This window comes from Hypoxylon fragiforme (assembly GCF_022984875.1).
Source record: "Hypoxylon fragiforme strain CBS 206.31 chromosome Unknown GGS25scaffold_4, whole genome shotgun sequence".
Classification (NCBI taxonomy): domain Eukaryota; kingdom Fungi; phylum Ascomycota; class Sordariomycetes; order Xylariales; family Hypoxylaceae; genus Hypoxylon; species Hypoxylon fragiforme.
This window is the reverse complement of record NW_026054759.1, coordinates 525,836-542,615: the sequence shown is the minus strand read 5'-3', so window position 1 is coordinate 542,615 and position 16,780 is coordinate 525,836. Positions and strand designations below refer to the sequence as shown.

At 49.4% G+C, this 16,780-nt stretch overlaps 7 protein-coding genes across 7 annotated transcripts; 4 read left to right on the top strand and 3 right to left on the bottom strand.

The window, feature by feature from the left end:
- Nucleotides 1–1,038: 1,038 nt before the first annotated feature.
- GGS25DRAFT_520258 (Aldo/keto reductase) lies at nucleotides 1,039–2,091 on the top strand (the record flags this gene model as incomplete). The annotated part of the gene is made up of 1 exon (XM_049263860.1): nucleotides 1,039–2,091. One exon carries the CDS (start codon nucleotides 1,039–1,041, stop codon nucleotides 2,089–2,091), a length of 1,053 nt encoding a protein of 350 aa, XP_049117436.1.
- Nucleotides 2,092–2,345: 254 nt separating this feature from the next.
- GGS25DRAFT_217208 (FAD/NAD(P)-binding domain-containing protein) lies at nucleotides 2,346–4,478 on the bottom strand. Its single transcript, XM_049256915.1, has 6 exons — nucleotides 4,075–4,478; nucleotides 3,555–4,014; nucleotides 3,310–3,489; nucleotides 3,174–3,224; nucleotides 2,763–3,109; nucleotides 2,346–2,683 (listed from the first exon to the last, which is right to left on the bottom strand). The coding sequence occupies exons 1-6, from the start codon at nucleotides 4,291–4,293 to the stop codon at nucleotides 2,600–2,602; spliced, it is 1,341 nt and encodes a 446-aa protein (XP_049117435.1). The 5' UTR covers nucleotides 4,294–4,478; the 3' UTR covers nucleotides 2,346–2,599.
- Nucleotides 4,479–4,715: 237 nt separating this feature from the next.
- Nucleotides 4,716–7,212, bottom strand: GGS25DRAFT_484882 (chromatin remodelling complex Rsc7/Swp82 subunit-domain-containing protein). The gene is made up of 3 exons (XM_049260501.1): nucleotides 6,957–7,212; nucleotides 5,827–6,829; nucleotides 4,716–5,762 (listed from the first exon to the last, which is right to left on the bottom strand). The coding sequence occupies exons 1-3, from the start codon at nucleotides 7,006–7,008 to the stop codon at nucleotides 5,294–5,296; spliced, it is 1,524 nt and encodes a 507-aa protein (XP_049117434.1). The 5' UTR covers nucleotides 7,009–7,212; the 3' UTR covers nucleotides 4,716–5,293.
- A 285-nt stretch (nucleotides 7,213–7,497) lies between these two features.
- Nucleotides 7,498–8,675, bottom strand: GGS25DRAFT_484880 (uncharacterized protein). The gene is made up of 2 exons (XM_049260500.1): nucleotides 7,981–8,675; nucleotides 7,498–7,681 (listed from the first exon to the last, which is right to left on the bottom strand). The coding sequence occupies exons 1-2, from the start codon at nucleotides 8,494–8,496 to the stop codon at nucleotides 7,676–7,678; spliced, it is 522 nt and encodes a 173-aa protein (XP_049117433.1). The 5' UTR covers nucleotides 8,497–8,675; the 3' UTR covers nucleotides 7,498–7,675.
- Nucleotides 8,676–10,274: 1,599 nt separating this feature from the next.
- GGS25DRAFT_530586 (S-adenosyl-L-methionine-dependent methyltransferase) lies at nucleotides 10,275–11,843 on the top strand (the record flags this gene model as incomplete). The annotated part of the gene is made up of 4 exons (XM_049265398.1): nucleotides 10,275–10,289; nucleotides 10,442–11,032; nucleotides 11,082–11,158; nucleotides 11,232–11,843. 4 exons carry the CDS (start codon nucleotides 10,275–10,277, stop codon nucleotides 11,566–11,568), a joined length of 1,020 nt encoding a protein of 339 aa, XP_049117432.1. The 3' UTR covers nucleotides 11,569–11,843.
- A 682-nt stretch (nucleotides 11,844–12,525) lies between these two features.
- GGS25DRAFT_484872 (mannosyl transferase) lies at nucleotides 12,526–14,341 on the top strand. The gene has a single exon (XM_049260499.1). It carries the CDS (start codon nucleotides 12,879–12,881, stop codon nucleotides 14,253–14,255), a length of 1,377 nt encoding a protein of 458 aa, XP_049117431.1. The 5' UTR covers nucleotides 12,526–12,878; the 3' UTR covers nucleotides 14,256–14,341.
- Nucleotides 14,342–14,479: 138 nt separating this feature from the next.
- On the top strand, nucleotides 14,480–15,922 carry GGS25DRAFT_484871 (DUF846-domain-containing protein). The gene is made up of 3 exons (XM_049260498.1): nucleotides 14,480–14,835; nucleotides 14,913–15,242; nucleotides 15,381–15,922. The coding sequence occupies exons 1-3, from the start codon at nucleotides 14,739–14,741 to the stop codon at nucleotides 15,542–15,544; spliced, it is 591 nt and encodes a 196-aa protein (XP_049117430.1). The 5' UTR covers nucleotides 14,480–14,738; the 3' UTR covers nucleotides 15,545–15,922.
- The last annotated feature ends 858 nt before the right edge of the window (nucleotides 15,923–16,780 follow it).

Here is a 16,780-nt window from a genome sequence, read left to right as displayed (position 1 = left end):
CCTTAAGGTGAGGTCAAGATGTGCTACATACATCCTCTGTGCATACCTAGAAGGTAACCTAGGCAACCCTAAGGTAATAAGTCAAGATGTCGTCAAATGTGCTTATATCAGCATACCCTCATAGGGGAGAGGCTGACCAATGTAGCATAACTACATGTCATTCATGATCACGTGAGCAAGACCTGTCAGGTACCTAGGTTAAGTATCTATTCACGTGCATCTACTACAGTATGCACATTTTATCTTAGCCTGGCTTTTCTCTCTTCTGTCTTTGCCAATACGCCACCCAGCCTCTCGTTATTTTCAAAATTTATCAAAATTGGTTTGATGTGTGTTCGTTCGCTCCAAATCTATAGTAGTTAATGGGGTTCAAAAAGTACATACATAGGGAGACCTCTTGGTAAGCATCAAGGTGAGCATGCCTTTCCCGGAAGTAGTTATGCCTACAAAAAAGATAGAATATAGAATATCATAGAATTATTAATCTTGATTTTTAACCTTGATTTCCAAGAATTTGATTTCCAAGATCTACTACATCGGTACCTACTTAGGTAGGTAGGTAAGTCCGGACTTAGCGAGACTTACGGGACTGGGTATAACACCTAATAGTATTGGGTATGCTACTATACTACCAGCAACGCTAATCACTGTCTCTGAGACACATACATACATAGTGCATACATCCCTAGATATACACAGTAGGTATTTTTTTGCCCAGGCCCCATAGAAGAGTAAGGAAGCGAGTAGCTACAAGAGTCAATAGCGTCATATGGTCTTCAAGGTATTATTGTACTTATACCAAATAGTACATTGAACATTTCGAACTGCCGATGGCGTGACCCGGCATTTCAATTATTCCCTTATTATCCTATCCCTAACGTAGTATAATTTATATTCTCCCCTCAAATGTCTCGCATACTGCGCAGCTTCTCCGCCAACATTTCTACTACTGCTACTACTACTACTACTACTACTACATCTTCATTATACCATCGCAGTACCAAATTAGCAGCAGCAGCAGCAAAAGGAATCGCCACCATGCCAGTCGTCCAGTCCGCCTATGATCCCAAGGATATGAAATTCCGCCACCTCGGCCCCACGGGGCTGAAGGTGAGCGTGCTATCCCTAGGCGGGTGGCTGACCTACGGCGGCACGGAGAAAGGCGAGATCGTGAAGAAGTGCCTGGAGACGGCGTGGAACCACGGGATCAACACCTTCGACACGGCCGAGACGTACGCGAACGGCGAGTCGGAGGTGGAGATGGGGCAGGCGCTGAAGGAGCTGGCGTGGCCGCGCGACGAGTACGTGCTGACGACCAAGGTCTTCTTCGGGACCGGGCGCAAGGAGCCGAACACGCGGGGCCTGAGCTGGAAGCACATCGTGGAGGGGCTCAAGAGCTCGCTGCAGCGGCTGCAGCAGCCGTACGTGGACGTGGTGTTCGCGCACCGCCCGGACTACGCGACGCCGATGCGCGAGATCGTCGAGGGCTTCACCCAGGCCATCCGCAACCTCAACCTCGCCTACTACTGGGGCACGAGCGAGTGGTCCGCCGCGCAGATCGTCGAGGCCACCCTGATCGCCGAGCGCTACAACCTCATCGCCCCCGTCGTCGAGCAGCCCCAGTACAACGCCTTCCACCGCGAGCGCTTCGAGGTCGAGTACGCGCCCCTGTTCGAGCAGTTCAAGTACGGCACCACCATCTGGTCGCCGCTCGCCTCCGGCCTGCTGACCGGAAAGTACAACGACGGCATCCCCTCGGGCTCGCGCCTCGACAAGCACAAGGACTTCTTCGACAGCAGCATCAAGCAGCTGCAGACCGAGGAAGGCAAGGCCAAGATCGAGAAGGTCAAGAAGCTGACGGTCATCGCGGAGCGGCTGGGCGGGAACACCGCCTCGCTCGCCCTCGCCTGGGCCCTCAGCAACCCCAACGTCAGCACCGTCATCCTCGGCGCCACCAAGGTCGAGCAGATCGAGGACAACGTCAAGGCCCTCAAGCTGCTCGACAAGCTGACCCCCGATGTGCTCGAGGAGATTGAGAAGATCCTCGACAATGCCCCGCCGCAGCCGAACAAGTTTGGTCGCGAGAGGTAAAAAAAAACAAATTCTAATCTAGTTCCATAATTCTCCTGAAGAATGGGAATTTGTATGAAAGGAAAAAAAAAATTTAGAGTTACGGATACATAGGTCCCTAGATTCTAGATCTTTAACTAGATAAGAGGATTCCATTATCTGCCGAAGCGCATTGCCTCAAGTGCAAAGAGCCAATCGTGATACGAACCCCTTTTTTTATATCAACGCCATGGTATATAATGTTTGGCTTCGAAGCAAGATTTGCACTAGAAGGCGGCTATGAAAGCAAGCTGCCTTGCCTATTTTCCGACAATACCACGTAAACGCCAGCTAGGTATACAATAACATGCAGAATCAGGAATGTGTCCGTTGGAGCCCCAAAGACCATGTACAGCTTATGTATGCATCCTGTCCCATCCGTTTTATTTTGGTATCATAGAGGCAAATCTAGATGCTATCAAGTCCCGAAGTTACCTATCTTACATCGCTATAGTGACTCCAAGCCTACCTACCTAGCAATCAAACCCATCTAGCTCGCCGTCGTATTGGGCCTGAAGAACCCACTCGGCCCATACCATGTGCCCTTGACGAAAGCGTTCCAGTAAACGTACGGCTGTGAGAAAAGCCAATTAGTTTAGCCCAATATTCAAGACTTTCAGCTTTTCTTTTGCTGGGGGAGGGGATAAACTTACGAAGAAATCCTTCTTCAAATGATAGAACAGCCGGCTCGGCGCCTCCTGGCCGCCCAGGATATTCGCAAACGTCTCCTTGGGCACACCACCATACTTGAACTCGCAGAGCATGAGCTCGTTGTGGCCGGTCAGCAGGGGGCAGCTCGCGTAGCCGTCGTACGCGCCCTTGATCTCCCTGCCTTTCATGACGGCGAGCAGGTTGTCGACGAGGACGGGGGCCTGGGAGGTGATGGCGGCGGCGGTCTTGCTGTTGGGGAGGCTGGAGGCGTCGCCGAGCGAGAACACGTTCTTGTACTTGGTGTGCTGCGTGGTGGCCTTGTCGACGTCGACCCAGCCTGCTGCATCGGCTATTTGGTGATGGGGTTAGCCATAGGTAGTAGAAAGGGGTATTTTTGCGGTTGTCTGACTTACCTAGCTTGGATTTGGCGACCCAATCCCACGGCTTCTGCGGTGGTACAACGTCTGTCGCAATCTCAAGTTAGTGAGTGTCCTATCTTACAAGCACGATTCCTCGTTCTAGCAGGACGACAAATAGAAAAGGACTTACGCAGGAAACCAAACTCCCTCTCCACAAGAGCCCCCTTAGCACCCTCTGCCAAGTTTTTGAAAGTTGCGACTTTGGTCTTCGGGTCTACTTTCACAAGATTATGTTGGAAGAGGCCCTCAACCTTGCGCTCCTTACGCAGGTCTTCGAGAGCCTGCGAGTACTTCGGGACAGCAAACATGGCTAAGTTGAGATTAGCAAACATCACTCCGTATATCACCGGAAAAAGAAATCCTGTATCGTCTTACAAGCAGCACCAGTTGCAAAGGTAGCGTTAATGTTATCTCTTACACCGTCGCGCTTCCACTGCGAGAGGGCCATCCACATGACCTTCTGCGGGCCGCCCGCACACTTGATGATGCCGGCAGGCTGGGTGAAGATCGCCTGCCCCTTTTTGAAATCCCGTATGTTCTTCCATACCTGCTCCACCGTCTTCTCCGAGTACGTAGACGAGACCTGGCTCGCGGGATCCTGCAGAGCCTGTTCCAGACCTGCGACGCCTGCGAAATTGGTTTCCAGACCGGGCGCCACTACGAGGTAGTCGTACGACACGTCGACGCCTTCCGCAGTCTTGATGGTGTTGTTTTCCGGATCGAAGGTGGAGACTTTCAACGGATAGTGCTTTACCCCTTCCGGTATCACCTCGAACATGTGTCTTTTCATGTCATTGAGGTCTCTGAGACCTGTGCCGACGAGTGTCCATCCAGGCTAATTCAAATTTAGCGGTTAAGAAGAGAAACCCCCTACTAGAGGCACAGGGAGACTCACCTGGTAGTGATGTGTTTGCGCAGGGTCCAAGATGGCAATATCCTTCTTCTCAAACTCGGGATTCCGTTGCAGTTGCGCGGCAATCGTCACACCGGCAGTACCACCTCCAACGACTACCACGCGGTGGTGAGCCTTCGCAGGTATCGCGGTAGCATAGGTCCTGACTATGCGTCTAGCCGGAGCTCTAGCAAGTGGACGTAGCACGGCAATTCCCGCCATAGGTATCGACCTCTTCTCAGTTGATCCTTTTCTTTTGTTACGAGGCGGCGAGGCGGGAAGAAGAAGGGAAAAAAGAAAACTGGTATACAACAAACACCTCTAAAAATAAGAATATGAGTATAAGACTATATATAATTGCTACTAAGCGAAGTTTTATATATGCGACTTGAGCCAGACGGTAGTCGGCAGGGTAAGAAGAAAACTTGGTCACGTGCAAGCACGCAATATTATCCGCTTCGTTTTATTGCCTGTTTAGCACAAGCGTAGCCAATCAGAGGCGTCCTTTTCATCAAGTACATCCCTTTGTACCAGGTAGCTATAAAAGAGATGGCATGACCTCAGCTGTTTATTTTCAGTAGTGAACGGCTCACGGCTCGGAATTATTCTGCTAATTGTTGACTGCCTGCCTATATATTACCTAGGGTAGTTATTAGTTATTAGTCGGCACATAAGAATGTGAGCTTGCTTGGTGGGTGGTATGAAGAAATACTCAAGTCAATAGGTGCTAGGAGTTTGGTTTATAAAATGAGAAGAATATAGCGAAATGGATTCATTAACAAAGTCAAGCAATAGCCTGGGAACTGCATTAGGTAGTAGTTAGGCATATACAGCCTTTAATGTCATCGCCATCACTAAACCTAGGTACTTATCCAGCCTGACCTCTGATATCATCTAGACATGGAACACCATGCTTTCCGTAACCACGACCGATAAACGCCTCAATTACACTATTATTACATTGATCGCATGGCTTTATTCTTGCGTTCCATTCGTCAATGGCAGTCATCTGTTCACACAGATTCTCTTTCATGGTTCAGACTTTTCTTTTCGTTGAGATTGGCCCTTCAGATCGAGTTGCTAAAGACGACATCGAGTAAATTGCTGGTGGGCTTTTAGCCTTTGCAGGGGCTTAGGTACCTAAATAGGTACTCGACGCCTGAATAGTATTCCACGTCAGTACATTTAGTATCTCATCATGTAAGATTGCTTGCCATATGCCCTACATCCTAGGATAGGGGACGATAGCAGCATCAATGATGGGGGGTCTACGGTGCGCCATGACCGACTCCGGACCCCACTTCGATTTCCAGGCATTCTCCTGATCAAGGGCTTTGTCAAATGCCCCTCGGCACTCAGCAGGGAGCTCGTCCAAGATCTCTTTTGGTATGGCCCCGAGTCCCTGGAACTCGGCCAGGAAGCCGGGCACTTCGCGTTGTTCGTATACGGCAGACGAAACACCCGCAGGTGGTGTCTCCATGTACGCGTCGATGACCTTAAAGTTACGAGGGATCTTGGAATCTAATGGAGGGAAGCGAGCACTATCGCTCGCTGAAGAGGAATCCATAACTTGCTCGAATCTTGCATGCGTTGGTTGCATAGTGGCGGGATATTGCATGATGTTGGTGTGCACGTCGTAAACGCCGGATAGATTTTGACGTCGAATTGCACCAATATCGGAGTTAAAGCGACTATACTGAGTGATTAGTCTTGGCAGCACATGTATAGGGATCAGTGAGTATCTAATAGACATACCTCGCTTCACGAGAATGCTCAAGCTGCCAGTTGACATCCGTCACGTTCACCCGCCTCTTCTTAATATCTACCTTGCCGTTCTGCATCGGAACAGAAGGAGCTCCAGAGTGGTAAACAGCACTTGCACCGTGCCAAGCAACGTATTGGTTCTTGTTGTACGTAGCACCTTCAGTGTACCGGTCGTTGGGGTCGGCTAGTTCACCCTCTACGGCACCCTCAGCTCGAGCCTTGGCCACTTCGTAATCGTCCACAATTTTCTTGCCGCCAACAATGATTAACGCGCCAAATTCCCGGAAGACTGACCGTGCCGTTACTATTCCTATCGCACGGCCCTTGTAAGAATGGGGAATGATATTACGTTCAATCATGTCGCGTTTTTCCTCATCATCCACAATGATCTTGTAGAGTCGCTTGTGTTTGGTGAAGAAAAGGTACGAATCTCTGAATCCGACACAACGGGCCGGTTCAGTTGACAACATGTACAGGCGACTTCCACGACCTGCAACGGTAAATGTGCGGCAGCGGTATTCTCGGCCTCCTTGCAAAATACCATTCTTATCCACCTTGGTCTCTCCTTCGGCATCTTCTGGTAGGGCAACCTCGTCGTCGACAATGTCCATCATGTTACCCTCCTTGTCAATGGTTTGCTGGGTGGGTTGAAAGGATGCACCCTTTCGGCCACCTCTGCCTCTCCATCCTCCACGACCACGTCGTCTGGGCGGGTCATTCGGATCGCGCTGAGGTGACTCAATTGGCAAAGTGTCCCAGTCAGGTGGTCTATTCTTAGGAGGACGACCCAGACGTCTTCGTCGTACAACAGGCGCGGGAGGTGGTGTGGGTGATTTGGCAGAAGGAATGTCACTATCTTGGTTGTCCTCCGCATCTACACCGGACTCTTCCTCATTCTCCTGATCCTCAGGTTCGGCCCTCTCTTCTACATCCGATGCATCGACATCGGGCATTGGCTCATCCTCGATTTCTTCGAATGTTTTCGGAGTGCTCTCTAATTGAGCCAAATAAGGATTAATACTATAGTTCAAGGGAATTCTTCAAGTAAGGAATGCGACGATGGGGCGCGCAACATGAGAGTAAGAATACTACATATGTAGCTAAGGCGAGGAGGGTCTTACCGAGCTTTGCAGCAGCACGCTTAGCGGCCGCGCGACCAGGACGTCGAGGCATTTTGAGGGTAAGTTATTGACAGATTACAATACCTCAGAGGCATGAAGGCATAAATACATCAGAGAAGGACAAGAGTTAATGAATTGACATGGCAAGAAGTCGGGTCAGTGCGTCAAGATTGTTGTGGTCGATGAGGAATTGATGGAGTTTGGACTTTCGAGTTTCGAGATTGGAAATTGGAAATTGGAAATTGGAAATGCGCCAAAAGTGTTTGAATGTCATATCGAAATAGAAATGGAAATGGAAGTCGCGCGCCACGCTAGTAGTGTTGCTTAAGTTTACGCTAACATCTGTACCTAGGTACTGCGCTAGTTGCATACAATGCTACATGTATGGCTAGAAATTCTAAATCCCGGGGATATTAGGTAACTACTAGGTACCTAGTAACTAGGTATGTACCGAAGATTAGCCCATAAAACGCTACATAAATTGAATTATGTAAGGCTACTAGTTAGTATGTACTTAATACATAATACTTCAAAATGGAAAATTACCTACATATCTACTAGACCTACATGTAGTATACTTTTAATTACTTGATTACATAGCTTTAAAACCACCCACTAACGACAAATATGGCGATAGCTGCATGGCTTTGTGCCAACGAGGGTTTGTTGCAGGTGTTTTCGGTATCATAGGCTCTATTAGAGCCACATGGCCCATATGGCTATAGGTATGTTAGCACTCTACCACTGTAGTTAGGAATAAACCAAGCTTTCTTCCTTCCTTTTTCTTCCTTTATGGTTGTAGTTATCCTATCATTAAAAACGCCCAGCAAATGGTAAGTATCATATCAGTTACCACAATCTCTGGCCTGCATTGCTTCACGATCTCTTTGACCAGCGCCCAATCCCCATCGTCGGTATCCTCAGCATCTTCATGTACTACACCATCACCCGCCCACACCATTTCTTCTGGGCCTGGTGCCGGCCTCTGCCGCTGACAATTGCACCACGGACTGCCTCTTATAACCAAATGCTTCAGAACCTTCGCCTTGTCCAAAACCGGTGCCAAAGCCGCCGCATTCTCCAGCGCCTGTCGTACGTAGGCCCTCGTTTTGGGGTAGTCGAGCGTTTCGATTTGCAGAATAGATACTCTCGGGGCCTCCTCGAAGATGTGCTCCATCAGGTTGAGCAGCGCCGGACAGCCGTCTCGCTCAAAGTCTGACCATTCGAGATCAACTTTTATGCCTGGGCCTCCGCCGATGGTCTCTTCGACGACCAACGTCAAACACTCCGGGATCAGCACCCTGTCGATCTCAATGGTGACATTGTTGATGGAATGCTTCATCCGCAGTAGTGCTTCTTCTCTAGTTTTCTTGCAGGCCAGCAAAAGGCCAGGGGCGTTGGAGAAGCAGCGTTGTATGAGGTTGACGGAATAACCAGGCCTTGCCGTTGCCTCGTAGGCCTCGTGACATTGTCCGTAGATCATGTCACGAACTTCTAGGGGCAGTCGAAAGAGGATGGATTGGGCCTGGTCGTGAGCCATGATTACAAGTATGGATGGATTTTCAAGGTCTCGTGTGTCGTTTAATATAAGAACTTGTAGAGGGACTCGAGATGACCTGACGATTCTGATTCTTCGTAGGTTAGTGTTCTATATGTTGTAATCTCACGGAGTGAATACTTATGTATTCTCGTAAACAATGAAGACATGTGTATCCTTCACTGGCAATAAGTTCATAAGCAGTTGTTCGAATACGAAAGCTAGTTGTTTGTTCTTTAGAAAGAAAAGTTTCAGCCTTTTATGTATTCGAGGTTGATGTGTTCCGCCGCCATGGAAACCTCAATTTCTATCCTATCGGTTCTTCTATAATGGCTGTGTACCTAAGTAGCTATTTAGACGGTATATTCCACTCTTACTGACTCGCTACTCAGGTACACAGTCGTTATGGACAAACCGCTATCCCATTCCCTACACCCGTTAGTACGAGTCAAAGATATCGGGGTTTATTGTATGCCTGGTTGAGATTGAGGATTTTCCAACACGCGACAGCTATAGCACCTGCCGTGGTATCTAGCTCTTCCACAACGCCATATACGCCTATCTTTTCCCGGTCTTTCAATTCTGCTGGGTGCCATGATAGTATTCCTTGATGCCAATACATCAGATTTCGCGACTAATAAAGAGTGATGCTAGGCGTAGATTGCCTCCTTTCCGTGTATATTGGTTTTTAGAACAGCTGGCAATCGGTCCCCACCTATTTTAGTAGACGGTTTATTGCATCTCATTCCATATTTTAACATAAACGGAAATGAAGCTATATAGTATCTTGCTAGCGACTATATGTTTAATCTCCAGCTCCGTCACTATAGTTACCCGTGACCTTCGAGTCGTAGGAAGGAGCAGTACAGTTCGCTCTGGTATCTGAGCTCCTCATCTCCTAAAACGACGATACAATCCTGTATAGAAGATATCGCTGTGAAGGTGCTAGAATGCTGGATTCGAGGTTAGAATGAGATGCAATGAATACTCTAGTAAAACAAGCGAGGGGGGGGGGCTGTTGCCAGCTGTTCCAAAAACAAATCTACACGGAAGGGAAGTAGTCTACACCTAGCATCACTCCTGATAAAAGGTAGGTTAATATTCTTTCATCTATTACAATGTGGATTCTTCAGCTTGTGTGCACGAGTACCCTTTTACTCCTTAAACTAGTAACTAGGGACCTATGTTACAAAGGTTTGCATAATTCCATTGTATTTCAACTCTATCTATATAAAGGATGCAGTTACATGAATCACAAAGACCAACCTAGCATCTTACATGAACGACGTTTTCGCGTCACCATGTGAGAAGCTTTAATCGCCTACTCGGGGTAGGAAGCCCCTGACTCTGCTTAAAAGCTCCCTTGGCGCTCCTAGTGAGTCTCTTCAGGGGGTGGATACACTCACTGCAGTCACACTTTTGGACAGATATATGTAGCTAGGCTTTAGAGTATAGCGCAAGATCAAGACAATATGCGTGGACGTAAACCCATTGTTACACGAAGGACTCATAACTTCAAAGTTCCAAGTTATATATGGGAGGTGTACCTACTACGTAAATACTAGGGTAGGGTTTCTAGAATACATATCTACCAATATACCTCTTTTTCCTCTACATGGCAGATTTCTGGATTAGGTACCTATCAATAGAGCCTGGGCATGCCCTTGCATCGTACACAGTAGGATTCGTACAACGGCGCGGTAGGCTGTAGTGTCCGGCCCCGGCGCGCGAAACCACATAGCCAACATACATTGTATATACGGGGTGGGGTTGGATTGAGAATGTACGCACCTAGGGTATATAGGTTAGGTAGGTTCCCTTCCAGGAATTCGGTTTTGCGACCCCAACATAAAATATATCATTACGTTTAGGGATCATTGCACCTTTTACTCACACGCACACTTACACAACATTTTCGAACCACCATGCCTAGCTCTAAAACATCTAGTCCCCGCCACCGAGCCCGACATCGAGGCAGCTCGCCATCATTCGCTTTGGGTTAGCCCGTATCGTCCCTATCGACGACGAGGCCCCCTTCGCCGAGATCGCTGCCGCTGCAGGCCTGGGCGAAGTCCACGTGCGGAGGCTGATCCGGCATGCGATTTCACAGCATGTATTCCAGGAACCGCGTCCAGGCGTTGCCACCCACAGCGCTGCGCCACGTCTGATTGCCGAGGATGCCGACCTAGCAGCCTGGGTCCGTTGGCGCGCCGACGACTGTTGGATAGCTGCGTACCACGCCTGCGAAGCTGTGGCGCGCTGGCCCGGGTCGGAAGAGCCGAACGAGACCGGGTTTGCGGTCGCCAACCCGACGAGTCTTACCATGTTTGACTTCCTCGCTACACAGCCAGAACGCGCATCGCGTTTTGCTGCAGGAATGCGACTGTACGCCGCGCACTCAGATCTGGACCTGCAGTATCTCGTCAAGGCCTGGTCTTGGGGCGAGCTCCCAAAAGGGGCTACGGTGGTCGATGTGGGTGGATCCCACGGAGAGGCAGCAATAGCATTGGCGCGTGCATATCCATCGCTGAGCTTCGTCGTGCAAGACATCGACGCGCCAACCATACGGGATGTGGATGCTCCGAAAGCCGGCTGATGTCGGTGGGCGGATACGTTATATGATTCATGATTTCTTCACCGAGCAGCCAGTTCACGGGGCCGATGTGTAAGTACCTAGTTTCTTGAATTTAATTTAATTAACCCTTCATCACTGCTAGTAGCTTATAAAAGTGTACCAGGTACTTATATCGAGCATGCTTCCATGATTGGTCTCATAGATATGCCGTACGCATGTTACAGGCGTTGATTCCGGCGTTGAAAGCAGGTGCACGCGTGATACTCAACGATGTCGTAGTGCCGGGCCCGGAGGAGATGTCACCGGGCTTGGCAGCGGGAGTGCGGACCGGCGATCTTGGTATGATGATACTGTTTAATGCGGGAGATAGCGAGATGGCCGAGTGGGCACGACTTTTTGAAGCCGCAAGCTCGGGATTCCACTTTAAAGGTGGAAAAGGCCACCGGGCTCAGGGTTGTGGGTTTTGGAGGCAGAGTGGAAGGGACATAGTACATAGTTAGTGTCTAGGTGCTGTATAAGATTCGAGTTGGAGTTTGGAGAGGCCAAGAGCTTGAAGAGTCAATGATGTATACTAGGCACCCTACTGTTGGATGTATGTACGCCACTAGTTGAGACATAGAGTAGGAAAACATGTAAAGAAATAGGGATAAAAACACCAAATATCATAAACGGTTAGTTAAATCAAGTTGAAATAACCATGAATTAAGCCAAGATACCAAAGCTAGAGCCAGAGAAGTCGGGTAGGTGGAGGGCTGGACGCTAGTGTTCGTGCTAGAAGCCATGGGTGCAGGAATACGACGAAGGGACCGTGTAAAGACCAGAGGCTTGGACGGGGTTTGGTCACTCTAACCACAAGAATAATTCTTATCCCAGTATACTCTCTTGACTTCTAAAGTGTATAATTTCGAGATCAAGGACCGGAAGATGGTACTGGTGTCTAAGGTCTAACTACGTAGATACCTAGGTACCTGGCCTGGCCATCTCACGATCTACTATGCACAATGCAAGGAGTGGCCATCATCGTGATAAGTCAGCCCAACTAAGGCTAGTAGGTAAATGATTTTGCGGGGAGAAGGGTATAGCTTATCAACAGATGCCAACGCGATAAGGGGGTGCAACATGACTGGACGGGCTTCCCATTACACTCCCCTATCTATCTGTTCGGCGGGGAAAAGATTGCATCACACTTGTGTGGCCATGGCTCGCCTGGTCTATCGCTGAGACTAATAAAAACAGTTAACTTACCTAACCTATTTCTAACGAGATCCAACTGATAGGTCTACGTTTCCCGGCACTTCGCTTCGCTATCTCCTGAGTCGCAAACCTTATCTCCTCTGCCGCCCGCTAGGGATGCAAGCCGAGAACGGAACATACCAGGTAGCTACCAGATAGGTACCTTATGTACGTAGGAAGCAGCTCTAGAGACATTGAAAGCCATTTGAGCTGACTTACTTCGGTCTTGAACCCGAGATATCTCCAATCCTAGGCTGCTTCCTTCCCTCTTCCCCTTCCCTCTTCCCCCTCCCTCTGTCCAATCCTCGCAATCTGATGATCGCTGATTTGCACTCGAGCCAAGTTCAACCACGATACTCACATCATCATAGTATGCGTGTACAGCCGAGAACGGCGCTAGGGATCATTAAGTAGGTACCTAGGTTCTTCTGTGCCACGTATAACTAATGGAAGCCCGGTAGAACTTGACATGATCAGTGTGTCGTGTGTCGTTTGACAGAGAGAGAAACGAGCGTTAGTTTCTGTCTCGAGTCTTCCCATACACACTGATAGATAGAACACACGCTATCCTTTCAGCATGGCAGACTCTGAGACGCTTCTATGGGCACGCTCCCAGGTTGTCAAGCATGTTGGCCAAGCGTACGAGGGCCTCCAGGAATCGGGTCGTGGCTGTGCTTCAGCGGTCAAGACTTACTGGGGTAAATACTCCTTCCAAACCCATCAAAGAGAGTCCATCTATACTGCTGCCGGCGCCGTATTGTTGGTCTCCACGATAATCATGTATCTCGTTCGCAGGCGGAATCTTAGAAAGACCTCCATGCGACCGTCCACACCTACTGCACCGGCACTCGAAAAGGCAGCATTGAGAGACGGCAGCGCCCCAAAGACCCAAGGCCGTGAATGGGGCAAGTGGATCCCGTCCGACTTTTGCACACCCAAGCCGGATCCATATCCGGACTGGTCAGTGGAAAACACCAAACCACTTCCATACCGACCGTTCCGATACGGTCCGAAATATAACGTAACTATGGGGCTCCGATCGATAAAACACACCGACTGGATTGAGCTAGACAACCACTACCCGCGGTACCACGCGGACAAGGCGCAACGGATCCAAGAGCGGGGCTCTAAGTGCTGCAGGACGGCACCAGAAGCCTTTCCCGCAGCAGTCGAGCTACTCGAGGAACTCGCCGATTACCTACCGTCACGATATCCGTCGATGTACAAGCGAACGGACGTCGGCATCGACAATCTCTGGTCAGGCGAAAGTTTCGACATCGTGACACGGCCGCTGCCCGAAGACCCAATGCAAACCTGCGCGCGGCTCGTGCAGGACGACCTCGCGATCATGATCGAGAAGGAAGACAGCCAGTACTACCTGCTAGCGGGCGCAGTGCTTCTCGCGGGATTCTGGCGGCTGGAGGACAAGTACCAGATGCCGCTATCGGAGATCCACACATCGGGCTCGGTGCCGCAGTACAAGGAGAAGCTGGAGAAGGGCATGATGAACTTCTTCCGGCGGCTGAAGCCAGAGGAGATGGTGGCGCGCAACAACTACTTCTTCCAGGTGGACGACGCGCTGCCGTGGTCGTGGAGCATCGGGTCCGAGGATGCGGAGGAGGTGAGCTGGGGCACGGCGGAGAAGGATCGCGCCGTGAGCCACCACTACTTCCGGTCAGAGCGGCAATCGCTGCGGCGGCTACCGAAGTCAGGGGGGGTTGTCTTCACCATCCGCACTTACTTCCACCCGGTTACGGAGATCGCGGAGGAGGACTACGTGCCGGGAAGATTGGCCAGCGCGATCAGAAGCTGGGGAGACGATGTGAGTCGGTATAAGGGAAAGGAGAAGTATGGAGATGTGTTGCTAGAGTATTTGGATAAGAAGCACAAGGAACAGGTTGATAGGGGGTTAGATCTTAGCCGTGAGGAGGAAGTGAGGGCATATCCTTATTGATGTTATTATTTATTATCAATATGTATTTGTAGTAGGTGAGGTAGGTAATTCCATCAATCAGATCAACTAAGAAGAATTGGCCAAAATATTTAAGATCTATAAATACATAAACACTCTAGGTAGGGTACAGTAGACTGTAGTAAGCTTGAGGGCTATCTAGGTGGTAAATGCAAATGCCCACATTATGCATAATATAGTTATCTGTCTTTAATGCAATACCCGATGTCGCCAAATGACAGCATATCGGAATAACACAACCCCTGTTCCCGTTCTATTGAACACCTGCAGCTTTCATCCCGCTACGGTAGCTTCATTTCTCAAGCTTCAATTAGCGAATACATGTACCAACAAAAGCGATGTTAATTAATAACCGTCACTCTTTTTTGACTTTATAACATACATCACAACTATCACCACCACCACCACCCATAGCACACACATAGCACACACATATACCCGCATACCTCTCTATAACCGCACCAAATGGAGGCAGCGCAGAGTCCGCCAGGCCCAGGCGCACTGAGCTGGCGCCTCAGCTCTCACCCGATCACCCTACTTACCTTTCTCGGCTTTCGCATCTGTAAGTTTGTCCTGTTTTGTTCTACACCACGGGCGCATTACCAACCTACATAAGCTAACAACCCACCCACCACACAGCCTCCCTCCTCGTCTACCTCTTCGGCGTCATCTTCACAGACAACATGGTGATGATCTTCATCATCACCATCCTGCTTCTCGCCGCCGACTTCTACTACCTCAAGAACATCGCCGGTCGCCGGCTCGTGGGCCTGCGCTGGTGGAACGAGGTGGACCCTTCGTCGGGCGACAGCAGCTGGGTGTTCGAGAGCAGCGACCCGGCGACGCGCGCCATCAACGCCACCGACAGCCGCTTCTTCTGGCTCGCCATCTACGCCCAGCCCGTCCTCTGGGTCGCCCTCGCCATCCTCGCTCTCATCCGTTTTAAATTTATGTGGCTGCCGCTCGTTGGTGAGTCCTCCCGCCACTTCTGCTTTGCTGTTTACTTTTCTTTTTTGTTGGAGGGTTTGGGGGGGTTTTAGGGGGCGGGTTGGGCCGTATAGTAGGGGTATCTGTCAACGTGTAGAAGAAACTAACAAAGGGAAACAGCCATCGCCCTCGTTCTCACCATCACCAACAGTCTCGCCTTCTCGCGCTGCGATAAGTTCAGCAATGCCTCCAACCTCGCCGGCAGCGCCCTCTACTCGGGCAACATCGCCGGTACTCTCGCTAGTAGCATGGCTAGTCGCCTGTTCACCTTTGGCCGGTCATGATTTTTCGGTATACATGCATGGACGCACCTACTTCGGGAAATGGAATGAAAATTAGGTACCTACGAAAGAAGAGTAAGGGCAGGGAGGGTTTAGGCAATCAATCAAAAATATCCGAGAAGAGATCCCCCTATTCAAGACGAGGGGTGAAAGAGTTCGAGTTCAAGTTCATCGCGGTCTGGCCTTATCTATGATCTTTGCAGGCAGGCCAACCTAGAAAGGGGGATGGACGGGACTGGAGACTAAGGGGCTAAATGACATTTGCGCTGTATTAATTTCTTATTCAAGAAGCGAATCCCGGGGACAGAAGAGAGGGTCAACCCCCCCTTTCCCCGGTTGTAATACTATTGAAATGTTCCAATGAACCCCCCACCCCCAATACGTCTTTAAATCAGATGCCTGTGATGTCGGTTGCGGCTTTACGCCAAATGTTACTCAATCAAGTCCGCCAGAGTTCAAAAATAGGTATGCGCCTAGTTTTTGGTGGCTTAATGCATAGGGGCTACACATAGGTATGATCAGCTTCTTCAAGTCATATAGGTTAGGCACGTACGACAACGATATATACCTATCTAACCTATATATATCCTGGTGGCTACAGGTTAACGAGTAGTGCCTAGCTTCTGGGGTTCATCGCGTACGACAGACAGCATGTTGTGTAACTGGGGCTTTTTCAACTTCATCCTACATATGTACATACAGTACATACTTCTTCCGTACCGACCTAACCTAGGTAAGATATCTGACAACTTGACTTGTTGCTGATAGTAATAGGTAGATCTTCATATGTGGACTACTGCCTACATGTGTAATCAAGCCAGGGCATACATATCTATCTAGGTACATACACTCAAAAGGGGTATCCTTCGAGTTTTTCTCCTACACATATCGTACCTAGACATTGAGAAGTAAGTAGGTTTGGAGTTACTAATTAACAGGATATAGATATAGGTATAGATAGGTATAGATAGGTATAGATGTTATATACTCAAGCCCCCCGGCAATATTCCCCTCCCCTCCAACATCGATAATATATATATATAGTTACCCCTAGGCTAGAAAACGCCGATACATGGGCATGGATCGCCCCAACAACACACACAAAATACACACGAACGCTACTAGCGTGGTTAGATACCTAGGTAAGGAGGTGAGTAGGCCACTTATTTATACCTTCCTAATACGCACCACCGCACCTACTTCCTTACAACCCCCCCAACTCCCCCCCCCCCCCCCCCC